Raw genomic sequence first — 20,684 nt, forward strand, 5'->3', positions numbered from 1 at the left:
AAGCAAGTGCTTTCTGTATTGGATGCAGATGTTAAAGCAATAGTTTGTTTTAAGGGCCAGTGCTGCACAAATTCTGGCCTTTGGGATAATGACAAGTGTTTTGCCTGCATAAACAATACATTTTTTCCCCCCTGAGGTCCACGCACACCTAGTTTCCCTCAAGCACATCATCTCTGTCAGGTTAATCAATAGGCACCGTATGGCAGAGGGTCAGTAATCAGTGTCATCGTGCCTTTAAATCGTGTTGAAAATTTGCTTAAAGCCTGGGCCAATTAACATCGAGATGATGAATGGATGGGTAGATGGGAAGAGCCTGGCGCTCAGGGGCTTGTGAGAAGTAGATGCTCAGCTGTTGAGCAGCAGACACCAGCGAATAAAATCAGCCATTCATGTTAGCTCAGTCCACCCACTCTTAATGATAATGTCAATCTAGCAAAATATATACACATTGGAGTTGTCATGAGTTCATAAATCAAAGGAGTTTGTCAAAGGCATTCAGATTAACGAGGCAGCAGCAATAACAAGTCAAATTTGCATAGAGAATTGCCCGAATCTCAGTAAATTATGATCCTGTTTTTCATTTGATTATTTGCTAATGTCTCAAGAGGGAGAATGATTACATTAGCATGCAAAATCTACTCTAGAAGTAGAAATCTGAGGTATAGCAGACCAGCACACGATGACAATTAATCAGTTTCTGCATACTAGCATAAACGTGCAAGGCCCAGAAATGAACTCCGTTTTTTATTATTATTTCTCCTTGCTACTGATCCAAATGGTTCAGCTTGACAGAGACTTTATATTGCTTTAACAGTGTTCTGAATTGTGCCTGCAGGCAAGACATAGTTATGCAGCTATAACCAACCTATCCATCTGCCAACCAGATTGGAATTCTCCTATCCAAGGCTTCCATTAACCCCCACTGACGGCTCCAAACAGGATTAAGAATTTGAAAGCATAAAAAATAGTTGTACACAGTTCTCCCCCACCTCCTCACATGTGGAAGAAGACTGCATCTGTACTGTTTTATAATTAGTGTTGGGCAACCCATCATCAAAACAACTGCCCAGTTGGCAGGTTTCTGATTTCCACCATGAGGAGTAAGGCCGTGCTAAAGGTAGCCCTGTGCAGTTGGTAGCCCGAGTACATTCATCCATCTGAATCCCAGTATTGCTTTCATGTGTTATATACAGAAAATACTGCATGTCATCACACTTCAGATGCTTTAGCCTACAGACTCTGTGTGCTGTGTAACACAGGGCGTGTTTGAGATAGTGGGGACTTCATGTGGAGAGTCAAATAATGAAACAAGTTTGTGGTGGTTACTGGGACGATAACACACTGTGGAATTATATCCTGTTAGTTACAGGCTGAAGTTTTAAATCCAAATTGTATTTGGAAAGAGTCTCTTGTAAAAGACAGTTACCATTTTAGGGCAGATAAACTATGAAAGGCAAATGCCCTCCATGTGGGCCTCAGAGGGGAAGGCTAGAGAGGAGGGCTAAAGCAGAGATTTGGGAATCAGGATTCCCAGTTTCCATTCCCAGCATTGCCACTGACATTCTGTGTGACCTTGTGTAAAACCTGTGATCTCTATTTTATCAATCTAGGCAAATAGAGGTGATAATCTCAAGGGTGGGGGGATGGGAAACTTAACCACTTAATGCTTTGTGCGGCTTGAATGAAAGATGCAAAAGGCAGGCTAGTCCTAGTTTGTAGAAGATGCTCCGTGCACTCCAGAACAAGCACTCTCTTGCCCTATCTGGTTTTGGTAAGGATGGTGGCCAAGAAAGGCACTGCCACTTAGAGGAAATGGGATTTCAGAATTTGCCCCAATTCAAGAAGTTGTTTGGGATTTCAGCCTTATGGTTGCTGATTCTGTCCCCGCCCCTTCGTCCTAGCAGATTCCATCTTGTCTTTGCTACACATCAGTTGCAGTTCCTGCAAACCTTTGACATTTCTAATGCACCATCTTAATATATGAGCATTAAATGCCACATTCTAGAGCTATGATTGCAAAACACCTTTTTGATAGCCTTTTGTCATCCTCCCTCGTGGCTGGAAGCCATGCTGAAGCAAACTTAAAATTCTGCCCTCAAATAGGGGAGCAGACCTCCCTTGCATTGGTTCAGCAATGAGACACACGTACAGATGTTGTTTTCTGGTCACTGTTATAATAGACTAACTTTAACACTGGAAAGCTGAGTGGTGACTAATACTGGGCATTGTTCTATTAAGTGGAATTCACTTTAATGCAGGTCTGACTATTTCTGAACTATTTGGAGGCTTGTAGTACACCTGGAATGGTGATTTTTCCTGTTCCTGAGAAATAAGCGGGAGTTGGAAACATCTGGGCTTTGTTTCTTAAGTGTAATGCTTTCCAGTCATTCTGTCTTCACCAAGCGTAACTTACTTGCCAACAAAAGTGCATGAGCAGCGCTCCTGTTTAATAGTCTGCTATTGGAGCTGCTGTGTGGGTACTGTAGAATGGTGAGACACCAAGCTGTGAACCACCATATGCACTTGGCAGTCTTTGTCTGGTCTTTGTTCAGCCAACCTCGTAGCCTTGCCACCTATAAAGATAATGAATGCAAAAAGGTCTTCTGCTCGCTTTTAAAATTAGATCTTTAGTTTAAAGAAAAAGAAACTGGAAAACTTGTGACAGGTTGCGATAACAAGGAATTTCAGAATAAAGGCTGTTTTTTCACCTCAGCATTGAATTTCTTGGCTTTTGACATTGGTGTAACTGCAATGACATTGAAAGGCAGTTTGAGAGGCAAGGGGAAGATGAGATTTCACTTTTAATAACTGTTTTCTAAAACATACAACTTGAGGAAAAATAGGATTTTTGATGCTATTATGGGAGGGGGGATTGAATATTCAAAATGCATCTTTAAAATAGATAAAAGCAGTTCCTGGAATTACTTTGAAATTCTGTATCTCTAGCAATTAATCTGTTTTCAGAAGTATCAAAATTGAAATCCCTGCTTGCATTATTAAAGTGTGCAGATGAGTACAGAGCAGTTTGTGCAAAGATGCATCTTAATTTCCTTTTCACACTCGTACAGTTTAGCTCTCTCTAAACCAGACTTAGCAAATACCTTTCTCCTAGTTGAGGCCCTGTGTGAAAACTTCTCAAAGATTTGGGTTGTTTTACTGAGTTATCAGGCCTGTTTAGGATTGATTCACATTATAAAACCCTCGCTACAGCTGCTCAGACCTCATTGTGCCTCCTGAGTTCTGTGTCTTGTAAAGCTCACTAGCTGGTCTGCCGATCTTGATTTACTTAGAATCCTCAGGACCAGTTTACCTTGAGGGTTTTTTTCCTTCTCTTCCATCTCTCAGCAAACTTTGCTCATGTCCTTGCCATCTTCCCGCTCTCTTCTTTTCCTTCAATGAAACTAGAAGCTGTAACCTACCTAGACCCTTGCTGATCTCACAGCACCTGCTGCAGGCACCCAAACACACTGCTCCACTGATGGCTTATTGCAGTCTGCTTCCTCTCTACAGTCCCCACTCGACCACGCTGCTTGCAGTGTACCAGCTCTTCCTAGACTGACAGATGCTCCAGCCAGTGACTGAAATTTGGGGTTGGGAGCTAGCTCTAAGGGGGATCTGGATATGTTAGGAGCACTGATGGGTGAGGAGGAGTCTGGGAGGTGATGATCATAAAGGGGATGCAACTTCCACCTTAAAATCCTATCCTGATCCCATCTGCTATAGCCAGAAACTCTTCCTGTTACTGGCCTAGCACTCCCTAATGCCTCTCCCTTATGCCTTTATAAACTGAGTAGTCTTCCAGGTATTGAATGCATGGGTTTGTGACTTAAAGGCTATTACTACTATGGTGTTCAACACTGACTTTACATGTGTGTACAGAATTCCTCCAAACCTTTTTAAGCAACGCAGTCTATCCTTAGCCTATCAACATGGTTGTTGAAATTGTGATAGCAACCACCATGTTTTAGTATTGCTTCCCTGGCCAGTGTGGACAGGATTTTTTTTTTTTTCAGATAATTGTTTGCTGAATGTGTCCCAAAGAAAGCCTCTGTCCTTAGATAAACAATCGCACGCTTCCCAGACAAGTAATCCGTAGCTTAGGAGGACAGAAGAGGACAGCGTGAAGAGGACAGAAGTCTCCTGCCTAGTTTTCTGAGCCTGTCATCAGCTGAGGAGCATTTCTGGAGCAGCCTCTAATGGCTCATCCTTCCTCCTCAACACCCTATATTCCCAATATAAGATGTGGTATTAGTAGTGCAGGATACTAGTCAGCTTTTCTGGGGAGAGAGAGCACACACCAAAACCAGCCAGCCACACAAACAGACATTGGAAGACACAGCAGGAATGGTGCTGTCACTGATATCACAGAATCTGATGACGTGGTTCACCACAACTTAAAGGTGGGCCAGACAAAGCTGAGCGTTGGTAGTCCACTAAACTCCTGTGCAATCAGTCAGTAATCCTGTTAATATAAAGATACTGGAATATAGGGGGACAGTTGAATTTTATTAGCTACATTTACTCTTTATAAAATGGAATCTTTTGAAAACAAGTCACTGTAGGGAGTTCAGGGACATAAGCAGTGGTATATTAAATCAGGCCATCAAGTCACCTGCTTGGCATCCTACCTCCAACAGCGGTCAGTACTGGCTGTTTTAGAGGAAAGTCCTAAACAAACACAACTTCTCCACTATACCTATCGAATGGTGCATTATTTATTAAGAATGAGAAAAATTCTGTCTTAGTCCTAACAAGCCAGTTGGCTTACACCTGAGGCTAGCTTTTTCATGTATGTATAAAATCTAGCTTGTGTAGCTTGCAAATATTCAGTTTCCTTTCCTCCCACAGAATAACATTGGGGATAAGAACTGAATTAAAGCTTACTTTCTTTCGCAGAATTCCTCAGAGCGAGAAGACTGTAATAATGACGAGCCCCCTAGGAAGATCATTCCAGAGAAGAATTCACTTAGACAGGTATGCGACTAGTCTCTTAAAAATACAATAAAACTTCCTAACAGCTTGAATCTTAAAACACTTCAGGAAACTAGAGTTAGGTTCCTGACTTTTATCTGGAGCACTTGTCATGCTTGAGCCTGAAAGTTCTTTCTTACTCTCCTTAGTGGGAGAAGACAAGTAGCATTGTACCTGGGAAAATCAGATGAGTTGGGCTTTTGTGAATATGAACAGGGATATCCATTTCTGAGCAAGTATAGCGCCATCAGCTGGGACTTTGTATCTGAGTTTTGTTTACTTGCTAATCATTGGGAACTCTCCAGCCTTGCTCTGTAGTACTCCCTCTGTCTCATTTATGCCTTTCTACAATACCTAGAATCTCAAGGTGCTTTCAAAGAACTACTATACTTAGAAGGCAGGCTTTCTTAGAGCCATTGTCCAGACTGAAAACCTAAAAGTAGAGCTACTTTAATTTCCCTCAAAAAGTTTAAGATGGGTCCTTATAGATCTGCTCTGCCCCTGCACCCCGCAAAAGTTTTAACGTCTCTTTGATCCCTTCTCTGTATTAAAACAAATTCCTTACCATCTTAATTTAAATTAAGCTCTATGCAGCAGGGAGTAGATCTTCCTGTATGTATTGTACATCACTGAGCACCCTGGTATTCAACAAATAAATGTGTCAATATCCTTTAAAGAGAGCAGATTTTTCCTCCCGCCACACCACCCCACCCAAAAAAGTTAACTTGCCTAGCACCATCAAAAGGCCCATTTCAGCAGTTCCCCCATCCTGGCTGAGAAAAGAGGACAGAGATTTGTAAACTGGCTATGTGCGCTGTGGTCAATTTTATAATATGTGTTAGGTGCTTCAATACAACAGTAGTAGGTACAGCATAGATAACTAGGCATCAATCCCTTCAATAATACTGTCGAAGGAAAAATAAGATTTTATTGAAAAAGTACTTCTTTCCTCCCCCCCCTCCCCCCCCCCCCCAGTTCAGGGGAAAGGGATGCTTGTCTTATACCTCAAGATCCAGCCATACAGAGTGTTAATGATGTATTCTGTGGTGTACATGATGCACAGTCCTGCTGTGAGAAGCCTGTGATCTAAAAGATAGAGATAATACAAGGTATAGTGGGATCCCCAGAAGGGATGTTAGATTACACTGGTGCATGCCCCCTCCTCCCGCTTTCCTATCTTTCTCGTTCCCTAACCTGCTGTCCTTACATAATGTTAGACTACATATTTTCTATGAGGGAGAGCCACAGATCCTAGCAATTGATCTTCAGCCAGCTTGCAGCTTTGGGATCAGAGCCAGAACTGTCTGTTGTAGACAGAGTTGTGGGGCTTCACCAGAGAGCCTCCTGGTTTAATTCTGCTTCTTCAGCTGAGGATGGGCTTTTCTAGGCCTTCCTACTGCTTCCGCAAGGTGCACAAGCATGCTGAGCAAGCCCAGAAAGAAGAGAGAGGAAAAGATTCACTCATCTGGCAAATGTCCTATCGTTAAATATGTTAACGGGGTCTTCTGCATATTTTGTATCCTGCTGACTCATCAGAAAAGGGGAAGAAAACTGCAACCAAGCAATAATGATTGCAAAGCTTCCTACAAAGAATGTCACTCTCCTTGTGGTTCCTTGTCTTCTACATACAGCCGACAAGTCACTGGATACAACAGCAGAACATGGAATAACAGCATTGGGGGGGGGGGATGAATGCAATGATGATTTCTCTGCCTGGGCGTAAGCCAAGAAATCGGCATGATTCCAACTCAGACCAATCCAGCATGAAAGCGAGATTAGCTGTAAGCTTCTCCAGTTAGCACAGAACTGTCTTTCCTCCTTAAGACAAATGGGCCCTTGACTTTGTTTAGGAAGAATGGTTGTTAGAACTGATCAAGTGTCTCAAACACACATTGACGGTTCTCCTAACCTCCAGCAACACCAACAGGAGCCAGCATAAGAGCAGCCATCAAATACCTCCTGTAGATAAGGTCAGTAGAATAAGTCCCTCCATCAGAGAGAGGACTGGCTCTGACTCCATTGTTCTAGTTCCCAAAAGGATCAAGAAGGGATAAGGCTATTCGGAATCTAAAATTCCTGAAAAAATGCATCAGCAAACCAAAATTGCAAGTTGAGACATTGATATCTACCTAGAAGTCTGTCTCCAAAGGGGACTTCTTATCGTCTCTGTCTCAAGGCAGTGTGTCCACATATACTAATATGATTATCCAACTGCAGAGCCCTTCACTTCACTTTTGGAAGGCAGTATTTCCAAACTTCTTCCTTACTTCTTGGCCTGGCGGCAGCTTTTGCACCTGTTAGAAAAGTGCTGTAACGCCCTAGATGTGTGTAGGACTCTGTCATCCTGCAAGTTTGGGGAATTGAAATTCTCTGATCTTTCTCCTCTGTTAGAGAAGGGCAAGAAACTGTCAGAGATTTCCAAATCTAGGTGCAGCATGTCAGAGGCATGCACAGCCATATGTTTTATTCTGTCCTCCAGTATTAGGGCACACTGAATAAGGGCAATGATGGTTTGGTTTTGTGGGTGGAAACATCTTATGCCTTGCACAAGGAGAGAAGCAAGGTGGCCAGTTGGTCTTTCATCCCCCTTCATCTTCGCAAAACACTACAGATTGGGTCTGTAAATTAGCTAAAGCAACAATTAGCAAAAAGTGTGGCATACAGTAGTAGTACCCCAGTGAAAAGAAATTAACTCTGTCATTATTGTTTGTATATAGTTTTATTTTTTCTTTCCCTCCTTGGAGACACTGCTGATAAAATTCCGTTGTTGGGAACTGTGGACCTTCCTACATAGAAGACTAGGAAAAATTATCCAAGCTTGAGAATTTCATGTCTTCTGATAGGAATGTCTGCAAAACTAACCCGCTCAGGATTCACTGGTCAGTTTCAGTGGCGGTGTAGTCTTTACATGCCCTGCAGTAGATAAGTTTAAGTGAGTTGCTCCATTGCTTTACACTTGACTGCTCTGATTTTTTTTGTTGTACCGAAGCACAGCCTTTGCTTTGAAAGGTATCTCAGGCTGGTGGGCTCTTTTGGGGCTGGGGGCCTGTGATGGTTAGATTCATAGACTCCAATTCCAAAAGAGACCCTTGTGATCACCTCATCTGACACAGGCCAGAGAACTTCCCCAAAGTAATTCCTAGAGGAGGTCTTTCAGAAAAACATCCAATCTTGATTTGTCAAAATTTGTCAGTGATAGAGAATCGACCATGACCCTTGGTAAATTGTTCCAATGCCTAACTACTCTCACTGTTAAAAATTTACCCCTTATTTCCAGTCTGAATTTATCTGGCTTCATCTTCCAGCCACTGGAACGTCTTAGACCTTTCTCTGCTAGATTGGAGAGCCCATTAGTAAATATTTGTTCCCCATCTAGGTACTTATAGACTGTGATCAAGTCACCCCTTTGTTAAAATAAATAGATTAAGCTCTGTGAGTATCTCAGGATAAGGCAGGTTTTCCAATCCTTTAATCATTCTCGTGGCTCTTCTCTGAACCCACTCCAATTGATCAACTTCCTTCTTGAATTGTGGGCACCAGAACTTAGGACACTAATCCAGCATTGGTCTGACCAGGGCCAAATGTAGAGGCAAAAATAACCTCTCTGCTCCTACTCGAGATTCCCTTGTTTATGCAGCCCAGCATCTCATTAGCCCTTTTGGCCACAGCATGGCACTGGGAGCTCATGTTCTCTAACTATCCACCATGACACCCAAATCTTTTTCAGAGTCCTTGCTTCCCAGAATAGTCCCCTGCCCTATAAGCATGGCCTATATTCCTTGTTCCTAGATGTATATATTTACATTTAGCCATATTAAAACAAATATTGTTTGTGCCCAGTTTACTGAGCGATTCAGATCCCTTGGAATCCGGGACCTATCCTCTTCATTATTTAGCACTTCCTGAAATTTTGTGTCATGTACAAACTTTATCAAGGATGATTTTATGTTTTCTTCCAGACCAGACAGAAAAATGTTAAAGATCTTATTCTGCTTCCAGAGCTGTACGTAGGCTAAAGACCATTTGATTCAGTCCTGTGGACTTTCCTACTAGAAGAAATGACATTTTCCGGTTGACTGAAATGAACTTTGTGAGAAGTTAGGGAGTTGAATGAGTGTAGTTTGGACGCCTAACATACTGGGGCTGGGAGGGCTTTCCACCCATGGTGAGCACCATGGAAGAAGTTGTGGGGTTTGGAACAGAGGAGAAAACAAAGTTGGGGATCGAAGCTATTTTTGTTGGCAAGAACATGACCAAAAAAATGAGAGCTGTGCAGAGCTCTGAAGCAAGGATTTAAAGGTTCTATTCTTGACAGCTGTTTGATATGATCAAATAAAATTTGAGATGTAAAGTGAAAGTCATGGTAGAAAAACAGCCCTCAGAAAAACAATGACAAGTGGCAAAAGTTTTTGGCAACTTTATTTACGCTAACAAACGAATTTGCACACTGCAAAGTTATAAATTAATTTTAATAGGCTGATCCAGATGGTCCATTTGGAAAATGGATAGCTTGAGCTGTTGAAAATTAAACTAAATTTATCTCTCTCATACTTCAAACTGAAGCAAGCGTGAGAGGAGTGCCCAATAAGTCCAGCACATACAGATGGACCGGCAGGTCACACATGGGACTAATCTGATTCATTTTAAAAATAAATGCATGAGTTATTGAATCAGGTTCCTGTTTCAAGCCGTGTGCGTTTGTACGTGTGCGCGCGTGCAGCCTTTTCAAAAAGACTCACAAATGCTTCAGTGCCTTTTTAACCTGTGTGTTTCAATTTTAATTCAACCTCCTTGCCAAAAAACATAATTAGTTTTCGGGGCCTATCATTTAGTGTTAGACCCAAATGCTAGATTGATTAGGTCAGGCATTTGTTATTTTAAGGGCTACATCTCCATTCTTAATTTATGAAGAACATGAGCTCAATAGTCTTGGGGAGAGAACTGGCCTTTAGAAACTGTGAAGCTCTCTGGGGGCCCCTCAAGCCTTTTAGCTTCTGGGTGTTTTAAACAGAGCCATGAATGCAGATTTGTAAATTTATTGCTGTGCCATCTGGTTTTTTTGCAGGAACCGTATTATTGTTGGCTTGTATCTGTCTATTGTGGTGGTCACTCCCCGGGAGCTTGCCCTCATAGTCCTAAGGAAAGTGATGAATAGTGGGGGTCAACATGAGTAGGTCACAGGGCAGCTGTCCAGGGCTGCCCTGAACTTGATTACCCCACTGTTCTTTAAAAAAGACAGGCACAATGCAGGTTGTTTAAAAAACCTCCCCTCCCTCTCTTGAATGGAGTAATAATGAAGTGTCTTTTGCTGCCTTGATTCCTTCTGTGGGCGGGCTGCGTGCAGGGAAAGCTGTGTCAAAGGTGCCTTGTGGGGAAGTGCTGATGGCAGCGGGATTGCTGTCATGTATGTCGTGCTGCAAACCAGACTCCATCATCTTCCAGATGGAAGTCAAAGGAGAAAAAAAAACCCTTGCCTGCCAGCCCACTCCCCAAGTCCCTCCGCAGTTTCAAAAACTGCCCCCTTCGGCTTTGCAGCATAGAATATTACTGCAGTTTGGTCTCATGGATTTGAGATGATTTTTTTTTGTAAATGGGTGAAGCACCCCCTGAAGCATATTGTAGGCACTATTCAGAAGGTAAAACAGGAATGGTCCCTGACCTGAAGAGCTTGAAGTCGAAGGGTAGACAAAGCACAACAAGGGAAGACAAACAAAAGAAGAGCAAGGGAATGGGAAGACAGGGGACAGCAACAATCGGACACTTTTCTTTTTAGTCTGTAGCTTTCCTTTTTGGGACTTCTCGCCAAATGAATCTCTGATGTGCAATTCTTAGTCCCATGTCTCATCTACTTACTGACTGTTATAAAGGGAAGCATACAGGTGCTACTCACGATGCAACTTCCTCTCTCAATCTAGATCAGCTATGCTGTAGTTCAAATTTTCGTTTTTCTAGAGAGTGGATGGGGCAGGGGGAGGAGTGATGTTCATTTTATAGTATCATATTGAACTTCTCTCTCACTATTGCAAATGTTCGCTAGGAAAAGGTCGTGGGGTGAAAAGCTTTGTCAGAGTAATAGAAATACTTCATAGTCTATAAAAACTGCTTTTTTTATCCTGTAACTGTTGCAAAACTAAAATGACTTCTTGCCTTTAATTCGGATTAAGCATTATAAAGTGTTAGTGAAGACCATGTTTGTGCTGAAGTCCAAGTTAAAATGAAAAGGTTGCCTTATGGCATCAAAGCCACTTGGTTCTTCCAACATTAGTGCTAATAGGAGCTGTCAGCCTTGCTGCATTTCTGCATTCCTCTGTAATTGAGTAAATTGCAAGTGTTGTCTACTCCCCCTGCCCTTTGTGTTTGTGTCCACTTACCATCCGAAGAACGTGGGCAGTGATAAATAAAGCACTGAACAGGGCTCTCTCAGCTCTTTGAAAGCAGCATGTTGCCAGCCCCCTAGTTGTATTTCTTTAAGTGTTTACGTTTTTCTGTATTCTCTCTCTTGTGTGGCTGGAACCCTGGGGATCCAAAGCCATGAGAGAGGCCAAGGAGCTAACAAAGTAGCTGTCCCCTTGTTAGCTTGTTCCTTTCTTCTTTAAAAAACAGGATGAAAACCATCTGGCTCAGGGCATTACATTTTCCTCCCCCATGCACCTCTATAGATGAAGAGTTTCACCTGCAGCAAGGGTTTACATTGATTAGGGAGGGAACCGTAATTCAAGCCTCCATCCACTTCAGTGATACTTTGCAGTCTTTAAAGGTGCTGACCCACTGAGTTAAACTGTCACGGGAGGATAAAAAAGGAGCTTCGTCCCAGGAGGTAACAGCTGCCAGGTTTTCAACACCTTGCGCGCTGCTGGAGAAATGTCACAAATTGTCAATGGAAAGAAAAATCACTTGGCTGCCATCTTCTCTTAATGATGAGCCTGATAAAATGAAGGATTTAAACCTTTTAAGATCAGCAAGGAGTTGTCAGAATAATCACTATATAAATCCAGAGGGATTTTGAACAATGGCACGGAAAAACCTTACCCCGAGAGGCAGCAAACGAGCTATCCGAGTTAGAATAACCTGATGTGGTTGGGGGTGGGCATGTGGTTATCTTTGCACAGTTGGACAAGAGGGAATGAAAGCAGCAGCGCAGAAGTCCAACATTAGTTTGTCTATATTAAAAAAAAAAAAAAAAAAAAAAGCCTGATTCATAACCCAGTGAGCTGAGAGAAGATGTGCTGTATCTGTGCTCTTTTGAGGACAGTTTGTTTTCAAACAGCTACCAGATGGCTAAATAGCACGACATTTCTTTCTTTTTTTTTTTTTTCCACAAGACATCCCGTTTTCCTTGCTCTTTTGTTTTTGTTTTTTGTTTAAATGCTTTTACTCCGTTGAATAGCCCTGTGGTGCTTGGACATTGTGATGTACCCTTTTCTCCTACTTTGATAGATGAGGAAACCAGTGTAAGATTTAATGAAGATTCTGAGAACAGGCAGGGTGGGGTTTATTTATTTATGTGCTGTTTGTTATGGGTTAGTCATTTTAATTGTAGTGAGTAATTAGGAGGTACATGCAACCACAGGAGCTTTGTTATGGTAATTGCTCAAGAAAACCCATTCCCTGTCTACCATGTGTTGAGATACTTCTTCCCTCTAGTGGCAATATTAAGGACTCTGGCTTTGCAGTAGGCAAGGTGTAATTGCAATATGACAAACTATGCTTTAGGGACAGTCTTGCAAATGTTCTAGTTTTTTGTTTGGCTATCCTATGTTTTGTCTTATCACTTCCCACAGAGACCCCCTCCCCCAGCACAGTGGGCTTTTGGTAGCAAAAATGTAGTCTTAAATGTGCTTTAAAAAAAACCAAACACCTCCACAATGGATTCTGGGTAATGTTTTGCAGCTTGACTTAATTTTAGTCTTCTGTTTCTTTAATTACCTATTTATAAAAATGCATTTAAATTTGTAGACATTATTTAATACTTTCAGGAGGAGCACCTCATTTGAAATAAATAAATAAATTTGCGTTTATTTTAGATAGTCCATGTGAAAGACCTTAAGGATAATTAATGCAGGTCTCCGAAGACCCTGTAAGTGAGATGAAACTGATCTTTCCAAATCTTCTGGAGTGATTTGTTTACATAACTTCCCACTTCTGCTGAATCCTTCAGAGTCTAATAACCTTTTTTTTAACTGTTTGGCAATTTGTGCTTAGCTACAAAGCCCTTGTTTGAAAAGAAGCAGTTTAATAATCTGCGCTCTGAAAATGATTTGGAGGAAGGCTATGGGTTTTGTCTTTTTGTTGTGTTTTTATTAGTGTTAGCTTTCTCTGATAAATCATGTAATTATTAACTAGTGAAAAAAATCTTATTGAACTTCTGGGTTGTAGTGTCTATTAAAAAGTGGAGTTTCATTCAGAGACTGGGGATTCTCTGGATAAATGGCCAAAGAAATGACTTTTCTACTGGTTGAGATCCTTATGAACACAATTCCACTTTTGCGTTCAGTACTTCAGTCTGGCATTCCTTGCTCATCCAAAGCTCCATTGACATCTGCACTCCTTTACACTGGGGTCATGCTCTCTTTTTAAAAAGGCAGAAGTCTATCAGACCCAGTCATATAAGCATTAGAAAAATCTAATCTAAGATACTCATGGAGTGAGATTAGATATGTTTAGTGAACTATGGTCTAGCATCTGTGTGGCATTTTAAGCCCTTGGCTAAGAATGAATGCAGCTTTGTGGTTCCCGTTTTCTGCACCACATTCCTGCTCCTGACATGATTTGATGCTGCCATATATTTGTAGACTTTTTTTTTTTTTATTAGAGCTGTTTTGCTATAGGGCTGCTTAACGTTCTTCTTGAACGGCTTTTGCAAGGTTAAGGGAATGCAGCTTGGTAACAAGTTTGTGTCATTTTAAATATATACCTCCTAGTAAATAAGGAGGAGTCTGGCAATCAATCCCTTTTAGTGTGTTATATGTTTCACCTGACAACTAAACCCTCTATTGATTAGCCATTACTTTGTTAGATAATCCCATGTCAGTGAAGCCACTGTAAAAATTAAACTCTTTAAAATGTTTTACCCTAGCAGCAGTGTGAAAATTGAAAACTTGTTCAGAATTACAGCCGGCTTTCGCAAAGAGGGTAGCTTTCAGCAAACTGGTTTATGTTTGCATGCTTTATATGCAATATAAAAACATATTAAAGCACTCCAACGCAAAGCTATATGCCTCTGGCATAGAACCAGGCTACCGTTTCCAAGTGCTCACTGTGCAAAGAACCCTCTTCTAATGACTCAAAGTGAGGGGAGACTGGAACAGGGTGGGTTCAAACTAGAAAAGATTCTTACTAGGGTCCAATTTTAAAGGTGAACTGAAAAGGTTTTTATCTTTCAAGACCTGGGTTCAGGGTTTTGTTTCTCCTGGAACAGTAGCTGATCGCCAAGGCACCTCAAACAGTGAAGGGAGCTGTAATACTAGAGTCCCTCAAATTCAGATGTCATGGAATCATAGAAGATTAGGGTTGGAAGAGACCTCAGGAGGTCATCTAGTCCAACCCTCTGCTCAAAGCAGGACCAACCCCAACTAAGTCATCCCAGCCAGGGCTTTGACAAGCCGGGCCTTAAAAATCTCTAACGATGGAGATTCCACCACCTCCCTAGGTAACCCATTCTTAGGTTTACATGTGTTTCAGTTGAAACATAGCGCTCTGAACTTGGGCATGGGTAAATAAGTGAAGGAAGAATGAATGTCATACGGTGTCATAAACTGTCAACATAAATGCATGCATTGCTAGTGATTTAGTGTCTTAAACTCTTTGTATTGATTTAAAAGAATACATAGATCACTCCTAAAGTTTTAGCCTGAGACCTTGTTGAACGTGCTGCTGGCATGTATATACCTTCTCCAGGTTGCAGTATATTTGTTCATTGCACAAGATGAATGCATTTCCACATCCCTAACAAAGAAGTTATATACTCCTTGAAGTTTCATTTTCTTTCTCATCTTTTGTGGAAAGGTGAGGAATTATATGGCTGTTTTATAATTTAGCACTTACATAGTGCTTTATGCTGTCAAAGTGCCATGAAAACGGCCATTTGAGATACGTAGTACTATCCCTATTTTATAGATGAGGAAGCTGAGATTCAGAGAAATTGGATGACTTGTTGTCCAAGGCCACAGGGAGTCATTGGGACTAGAAACTTTTGAGTGTCCCTGTCCCTTGTGTGTGAATAAAAATAACGGGAGTTGTGCAATGCTTTGGAATAAGTGTTCTTCATTTATACACTGCCTTGCTCACTAGTGGTTCTGTGTGGTTATGATAGAGGTCACCCTTCCTACTGAGCCAGTTCTAGTTTTTAGATTCTGCTTCATGGACCCAAAATGGAATGTTGCTGATTTTGTATTCAAACAATCAGTTCTTTCCCATCCCTATAGTTATTAATGTGGTTATTGGGTAGAATATTATTCTAAGGCTGACTTCTGAAAAGTAGGCTCGTTCAGCAGGCTTGTATACTTTGCCTGGAAGAGAGATGATTGGACCAGGACTCAAGAGCAGGGTTCAAATCCTAGTTCTGCTACAGACTTCCTTTGCATCCTCGGCAAATTACTTAATCTCTCTCTTTCTTCTTTCCGATCTGTAAATGGGGAATAATGCTTTTTTTGGCACCTTAGAGACTAACCAATTTATTTGAGCATGAGCTTTCGTGAGCTACAGCTCACTTCATTGGTTAGTCTCTAAGGTGCCACAAGTACTCCTTTTCTTTTTGCGAATACAGACTAACACGGCTGTTACTCTGAATGCTTTTTTTGTTTGTTGTCTATTTAGATTGGGCCAGGGACTGTCTTTTAATATGTACCTAGCACTTAATCTATGCAGTGCCTAGTAATACATTCTATCATGTATTCCTATACATAATCATGGATTTATAAATTTGGGGGGAAGTCAGAATGGAGGAGATGTAAGTATAAAACACTGCAAATGCAAGATGCAACAGAAAATAGTGAAAAATCAGGTGGGTAAAAAAAATGCTCAATTATGAATGATGAGGAAACAAAGCATCTCTCTTTTTTTCCCCTCTCTCAAGTTTTGGACTGAATTTAGTGAATGTTGATGCTTGTAAAATGAGGTTCAGATAACAGTGGCTGGAGCAATACATAGAGCAAGAAAGTGCTGTGCAAATTTCCTCATGACAGTTAGGTCAGTGCATCTAAATCATGATTTATAATGTTTTTATTCATTCTGATCTCTCTCCTGAGTAGGAAGTACTAAACATGCCAAAGTGGTGGTTTTATGATGTGGGCAAATGTCTGCAAGGAATAGTTTGAGGCCATCAAATGCCTGTTTGCTTGTGACTTTGTCCCAGTTTGAATCTAGACATCCCACTCACTGCTGAAAGACCTAGTGCATTAGTCCACATAGCAGAGAGCCATTTGGAAGGATTTGTGTGTTTTGTTTTGTTTTTCAATTTCTCCTTCTTTTGGATCAAGTATCAGAAATTGCTGAATTCTGTCTATACGCTAACCCCAGCCACTCTCAACAGATATTGGTGTTATGACTTGTGAGGAGAGCGGGGTGAACCAGGCCATTCGGTATTCCTTTACTTTAAGCTTCTACTTAAAAATAAAAATATATCCAGGCAGGATTGGGGGGGAGGGATGTTTTGTGTCACCCCCCCCACACACACACACACACATATACTGCATAGATTTATTTTATAGACTAGTTTGAGTGGGTTTCGAAACTTCATTTCACCCTGTTTTCCTCTTTTGTTCAGGAAAGACAAGTGATTCCGAAATGTAGTAAAATGGTTTCACAGAGTTGTTAGAGTATCTTGCACCAAAAATCTGATGCCTTACAGCAAATTGTGTGCCTCCATTCAGAATTTTTTTAATCTTTCCACAGACCTACAACAGCTGTGCCAGACTGTGCTTAAACCAAGAAACAGTATGTCTAGCGAGCACTGCTATGAAGACTGAAAATTGTGTGGCCAAAGTAAGTAATGTTGTAGTTCTGTTATCTTTGTGTCAATTTTGTGAGCAGTACCTGTTTTTTTCAAAAACTAATTTTTAACATACTTTAAACAGAAAACAAGTAGTTTGCTCAGGCCTTCTGTCTTTCACAATTGTACCATACTGTGATAAATGGGAGTATGGGTCCCCAGCCACCCAGATCAACGGGCTGGATGTCCTGTAGAAGCAGTAACTGTTCCCATTGTGCCGTTGTCTCCAGTACCCTCTGCTGGTCAATACCCAGAGTTACATGAACATATGTGGATGGAGGCTCTTCGCAACATGGGGCCTTTTGTTGGTTGGTGAAGAGGAAATACAGAAAGAACATTGAAGGAAAACCTTGTAATTAAAAGAACAAACCTAACACGATATTTGGAGGGAAGGGGAAAAGAGAATTGGAAGAAAAAATGAATATGTTCATTTTCGCATCGCTACATGAGATAAGATACTTTTGTAGGGCAATATAATAACTGGGGTGGGGGAAATGTCAGTAACCACCCAGCTCTCGGTTTGCTTTTCCTGAAACTAAGTGTAACTAGCATAAAATAAGATGTATACATGCGGGATTGTCAGTGAGCAGAAAACATCCTAGCCATGACACTGTATGTATAAAAAGGGCTGCATAAAGGATCTGTTCAGCCTTGCATAAGCTCCATGTTTCCGCTGGAAAGAAGTTCGGTGGGCATGCAAGACAGATCAGAGCATGCAGCCACCTGTTACTGAAACCAGCTGGCATTTTGTTGCTCTTCCGTCACTATCAAGCGACCAGTAGAAATCTTGCTCCCTCTTCTGACTTATTCCTTGGATCTTCTTGAGATTCCCTTTTCTTGGAGTTAATTTTGAATGGCTGTTAAATCTGCCCTGTCTGTTCAGGACTCACGTTTCTGCTGGCCTTTGAAGGTGCTCCTGTCGCTCCATCTGTGAGCTGTTCCATTACACAAATGTTGGCTTCATGTTGCACACAAGTGACCCAAAGGGCAGCTTGCAGTGATCCAAAGGGCAGCTTGCAGTCACCCTCTGTTAGAGAGGGGCAGCCTTGTGCAAGCTACAGATCCTTGCTTGCCCCTTGCTGCCCAATGACCCTCTTTGATCAAGAGGTACAGTATTGCATTCTGCCACCTGCAGTCATGCCCGTTGTTATACAACAGGGGTCAGCAACCTTTCAGAAGTAGTGTACCGAGTCTTCATTTATTCACTCCAATTTAAGATTTCGCGTGCCAGTAATACATTTTAACGTTTTTAGAAGGTCTCTTTCTGTAAGTCTATAGTATATAACTAAACTATTGTTGTATGTAAAGTAAATAAGGTTTTTAAAATGTTTAAGAAGCTTCATTTAAAATTAAATTAAAATGCAGAGCCCCTGGACCGGTGGCCAGGACCTGGGCAATGTGAGTGCCACTGAAAATCAGCTCGTGTGCCATAGGTTGCCTACCCCTGTTCTACAAAATGGGTGAAACGCTCCTGACAAGGTACCAAAGTACACGATTTGTAGCCCTCAGCAAAATGCCCTTGGTATTTAGCATTTTTCATCCTGGGGTCATGATGCCGATCACAAGCATCCTACAAATGAGCCAGTGTCCAACTACTACCAAGATAGTCTAAGGCTTCCATTCAGGGCCCACCTACTTTGCGACAGCTCCTTTTGACCTGATCAGCTGGTTTTGAGGAGGGGGTGTGGTAGAATCACAACCATTAACTTCATTTGAGCCCCTCTGAATTGAAATTGCCCCTTCAAAATGGTAGGGACAAAAATGAAATCACTCCTTACAAAAATATGTTTAGCGGGCTACTGACAAGCCACGAAGCGAGAGTGCCAGAGATTGCAAGACTCATTTTATGTTGTAGAGATGGAGCTGAATTCTGGCCCCAGACATGGAAAAGCACATGTTCTTAATACTGCATCTCCAGGATATATGTACCCTGGAGATGGAGTATTTATATATATTTTGCATTGGTTTTGCATCAGCTTAACAGGGGCTTCTTTGAGCACGTTTCCCTACTACGTAGGGATAATTGCTTTCCCTTAGTAGTGGTTTCTGTCACTGACAGATTACTGATGCTGTTGTTTTGTGGTTACAAAACAAAGTGAACTTGGCTTTCTCAGGACCGCTTATGCTCCAGGTGTAGCAAAGGACTTTATAAATTCCCTGTTATAAATTCCCTGACCAAAAAAAAACAAAAAACTTCATTAATGCAGAATTAAGGTTGTCTGGTGGTATCTTGCAGCTTTCCAGAATGTCAAGTTCAGTAAAACTCAAAACTATGGAAATTGGGTAATAATACAGAGATAAGGTACACACCAATGCAATCTTAACTCTGCCCTCCTGGAGCTGACAGAGGCCACTGGGAATTATCTGCGTGCACTCTAGCTGCATTTTCTGTGTTAGGTGTAGTTGTACTGAATGGAGGAGGCATTAGTTGGAGCAGATTGGCAGAGCTGTGATTGTGATATGAGGGGATCTGGTCTGAGACCCCATGTGTGATGAAAGGAAGGAGGCACTTGTGTACCTTGAAGGATCCAGTATCCATCATTGCATTGCTGTTGTGTAGGTTGTCAGTAGCAGGACATAGAGGCCTTCTAACCATAGGTATTGTCAGCAGTGAGGTGGGATATGAGAGCTGTGTTGTTTAGTGATGGGAAAGTGAAAATCTAGTGTGTGTTGGAATCCTGTGTGTAAGGGCTAAAGGATTGTAAAAGGAGTGAAGAAGTTGTAAAGTTTAACACATGCCGGTTTGTTTCTGGGGAGGAGACTCAGTGTTTGAGTGTAGAACAAGTGTAGGTAGCTCTTGTTCTATGCAGCTCACCTAAAAACAAGTTTTGCTTGGCAAAGAGAAGGTGTTTAACTGTGCTACAGTTCTCATGTGCCCTGTTTCCTGCATGAGATGCACTATCTGCAAAGGCAGAATGGGAGTGTGTGCGCTATGAGTGTACTGTGTCATCACTCGGGGGCAGAGTTAAGGCTGCATTGACCTGTACCTTAACTCTATATTTCTTTGTTTTCAGAGGTTTAAGTTTTGCTGAACTTGACCCTCTGGAAGAGCACAAAATACCATCAGGCTGCCTTAGCTCTGGGTTAACAAAGGTTTTTCTCAATTAATTTGCTAGTTTTTTTTAAGAGAGAGAGAAATGTATGTTAGAGTTAGTGATCATTTAGGCAATTATAGTTCTCATTTAGAGTACCATTTGACACATACTGTAGCTAGGTAATAACAGAAAAAGCTAGCATTTACATAGCACTTTTCATCAGTAGATCCCCATTTTAGAGGTGAGAAACTTAGGCACAGAAAGCTGAAGTGACTTGCCCAAGGCCACTCAGGAGGCCAGTGGCAGAGCCCATAATAATCCTGGTGGTTTCTCCATTAGGCCCTATAGTTGCTATGGGATTCCTGAGTGCTCTTCCACACTCCTGTACATTTTGTTCGACTGGAATGGAGATAATGGTCGTGCTTTGAAATATTTGCACTGTGTGGTAGCTAACAGGGCCAGAGAGAGAAATCTCCCACACGGTCTGTGTCACAGAATCTTGACCGTTTTATTACAGGATTGCTACAGTAACTTTAGGCAGGAGACAGAAGACAAGTGTCTCTCTCTCCTTTTCCGCCCCCTGCCCCACCATCTCCTGCAACATGTAGCGACCCCACCAACATTTGCAGCTCCTGCTCGCTTTCCTGTCCCATTAAGCCATTAGTTAGCACTGTAGAAGCCATGCTGAG

At 41.7% G+C, this 20,684-nt stretch overlaps 1 protein-coding gene across 17 annotated transcripts in view; it reads left to right on the plus strand.

Moving 5' to 3' along the window:
* The window catches only part of BTRC (beta-transducin repeat containing E3 ubiquitin protein ligase), a 167,735-nt gene that overhangs the window by 72,750 nt on the left and 74,301 nt on the right, over positions 1-20,684 (plus strand). For 15 of the 17 annotated variants that reach the window (XM_077823297.1, XM_077823302.1, XM_077823300.1 and 12 more), the window contains 2 exons: positions 4,897-4,974; positions 16,864-16,953. In XM_077823297.1, the coding sequence (XP_077679423.1) occupies positions 4,897-4,974; positions 16,864-16,953 (168 nt within the window). The remainder of the gene's footprint in view (positions 1-4,896; positions 4,975-16,863; positions 16,954-20,684) is intronic. The other 2 variants (XM_077823311.1, XM_077823310.1) reach the window with 1 other exon arrangement.

The sequence above is a fragment of the Eretmochelys imbricata genome, chromosome 7 (genome assembly GCF_965152235.1).
Source record: "Eretmochelys imbricata isolate rEreImb1 chromosome 7, rEreImb1.hap1, whole genome shotgun sequence".
NCBI lineage: Eukaryota > Metazoa > Chordata > Testudines > Cheloniidae > Eretmochelys > Eretmochelys imbricata.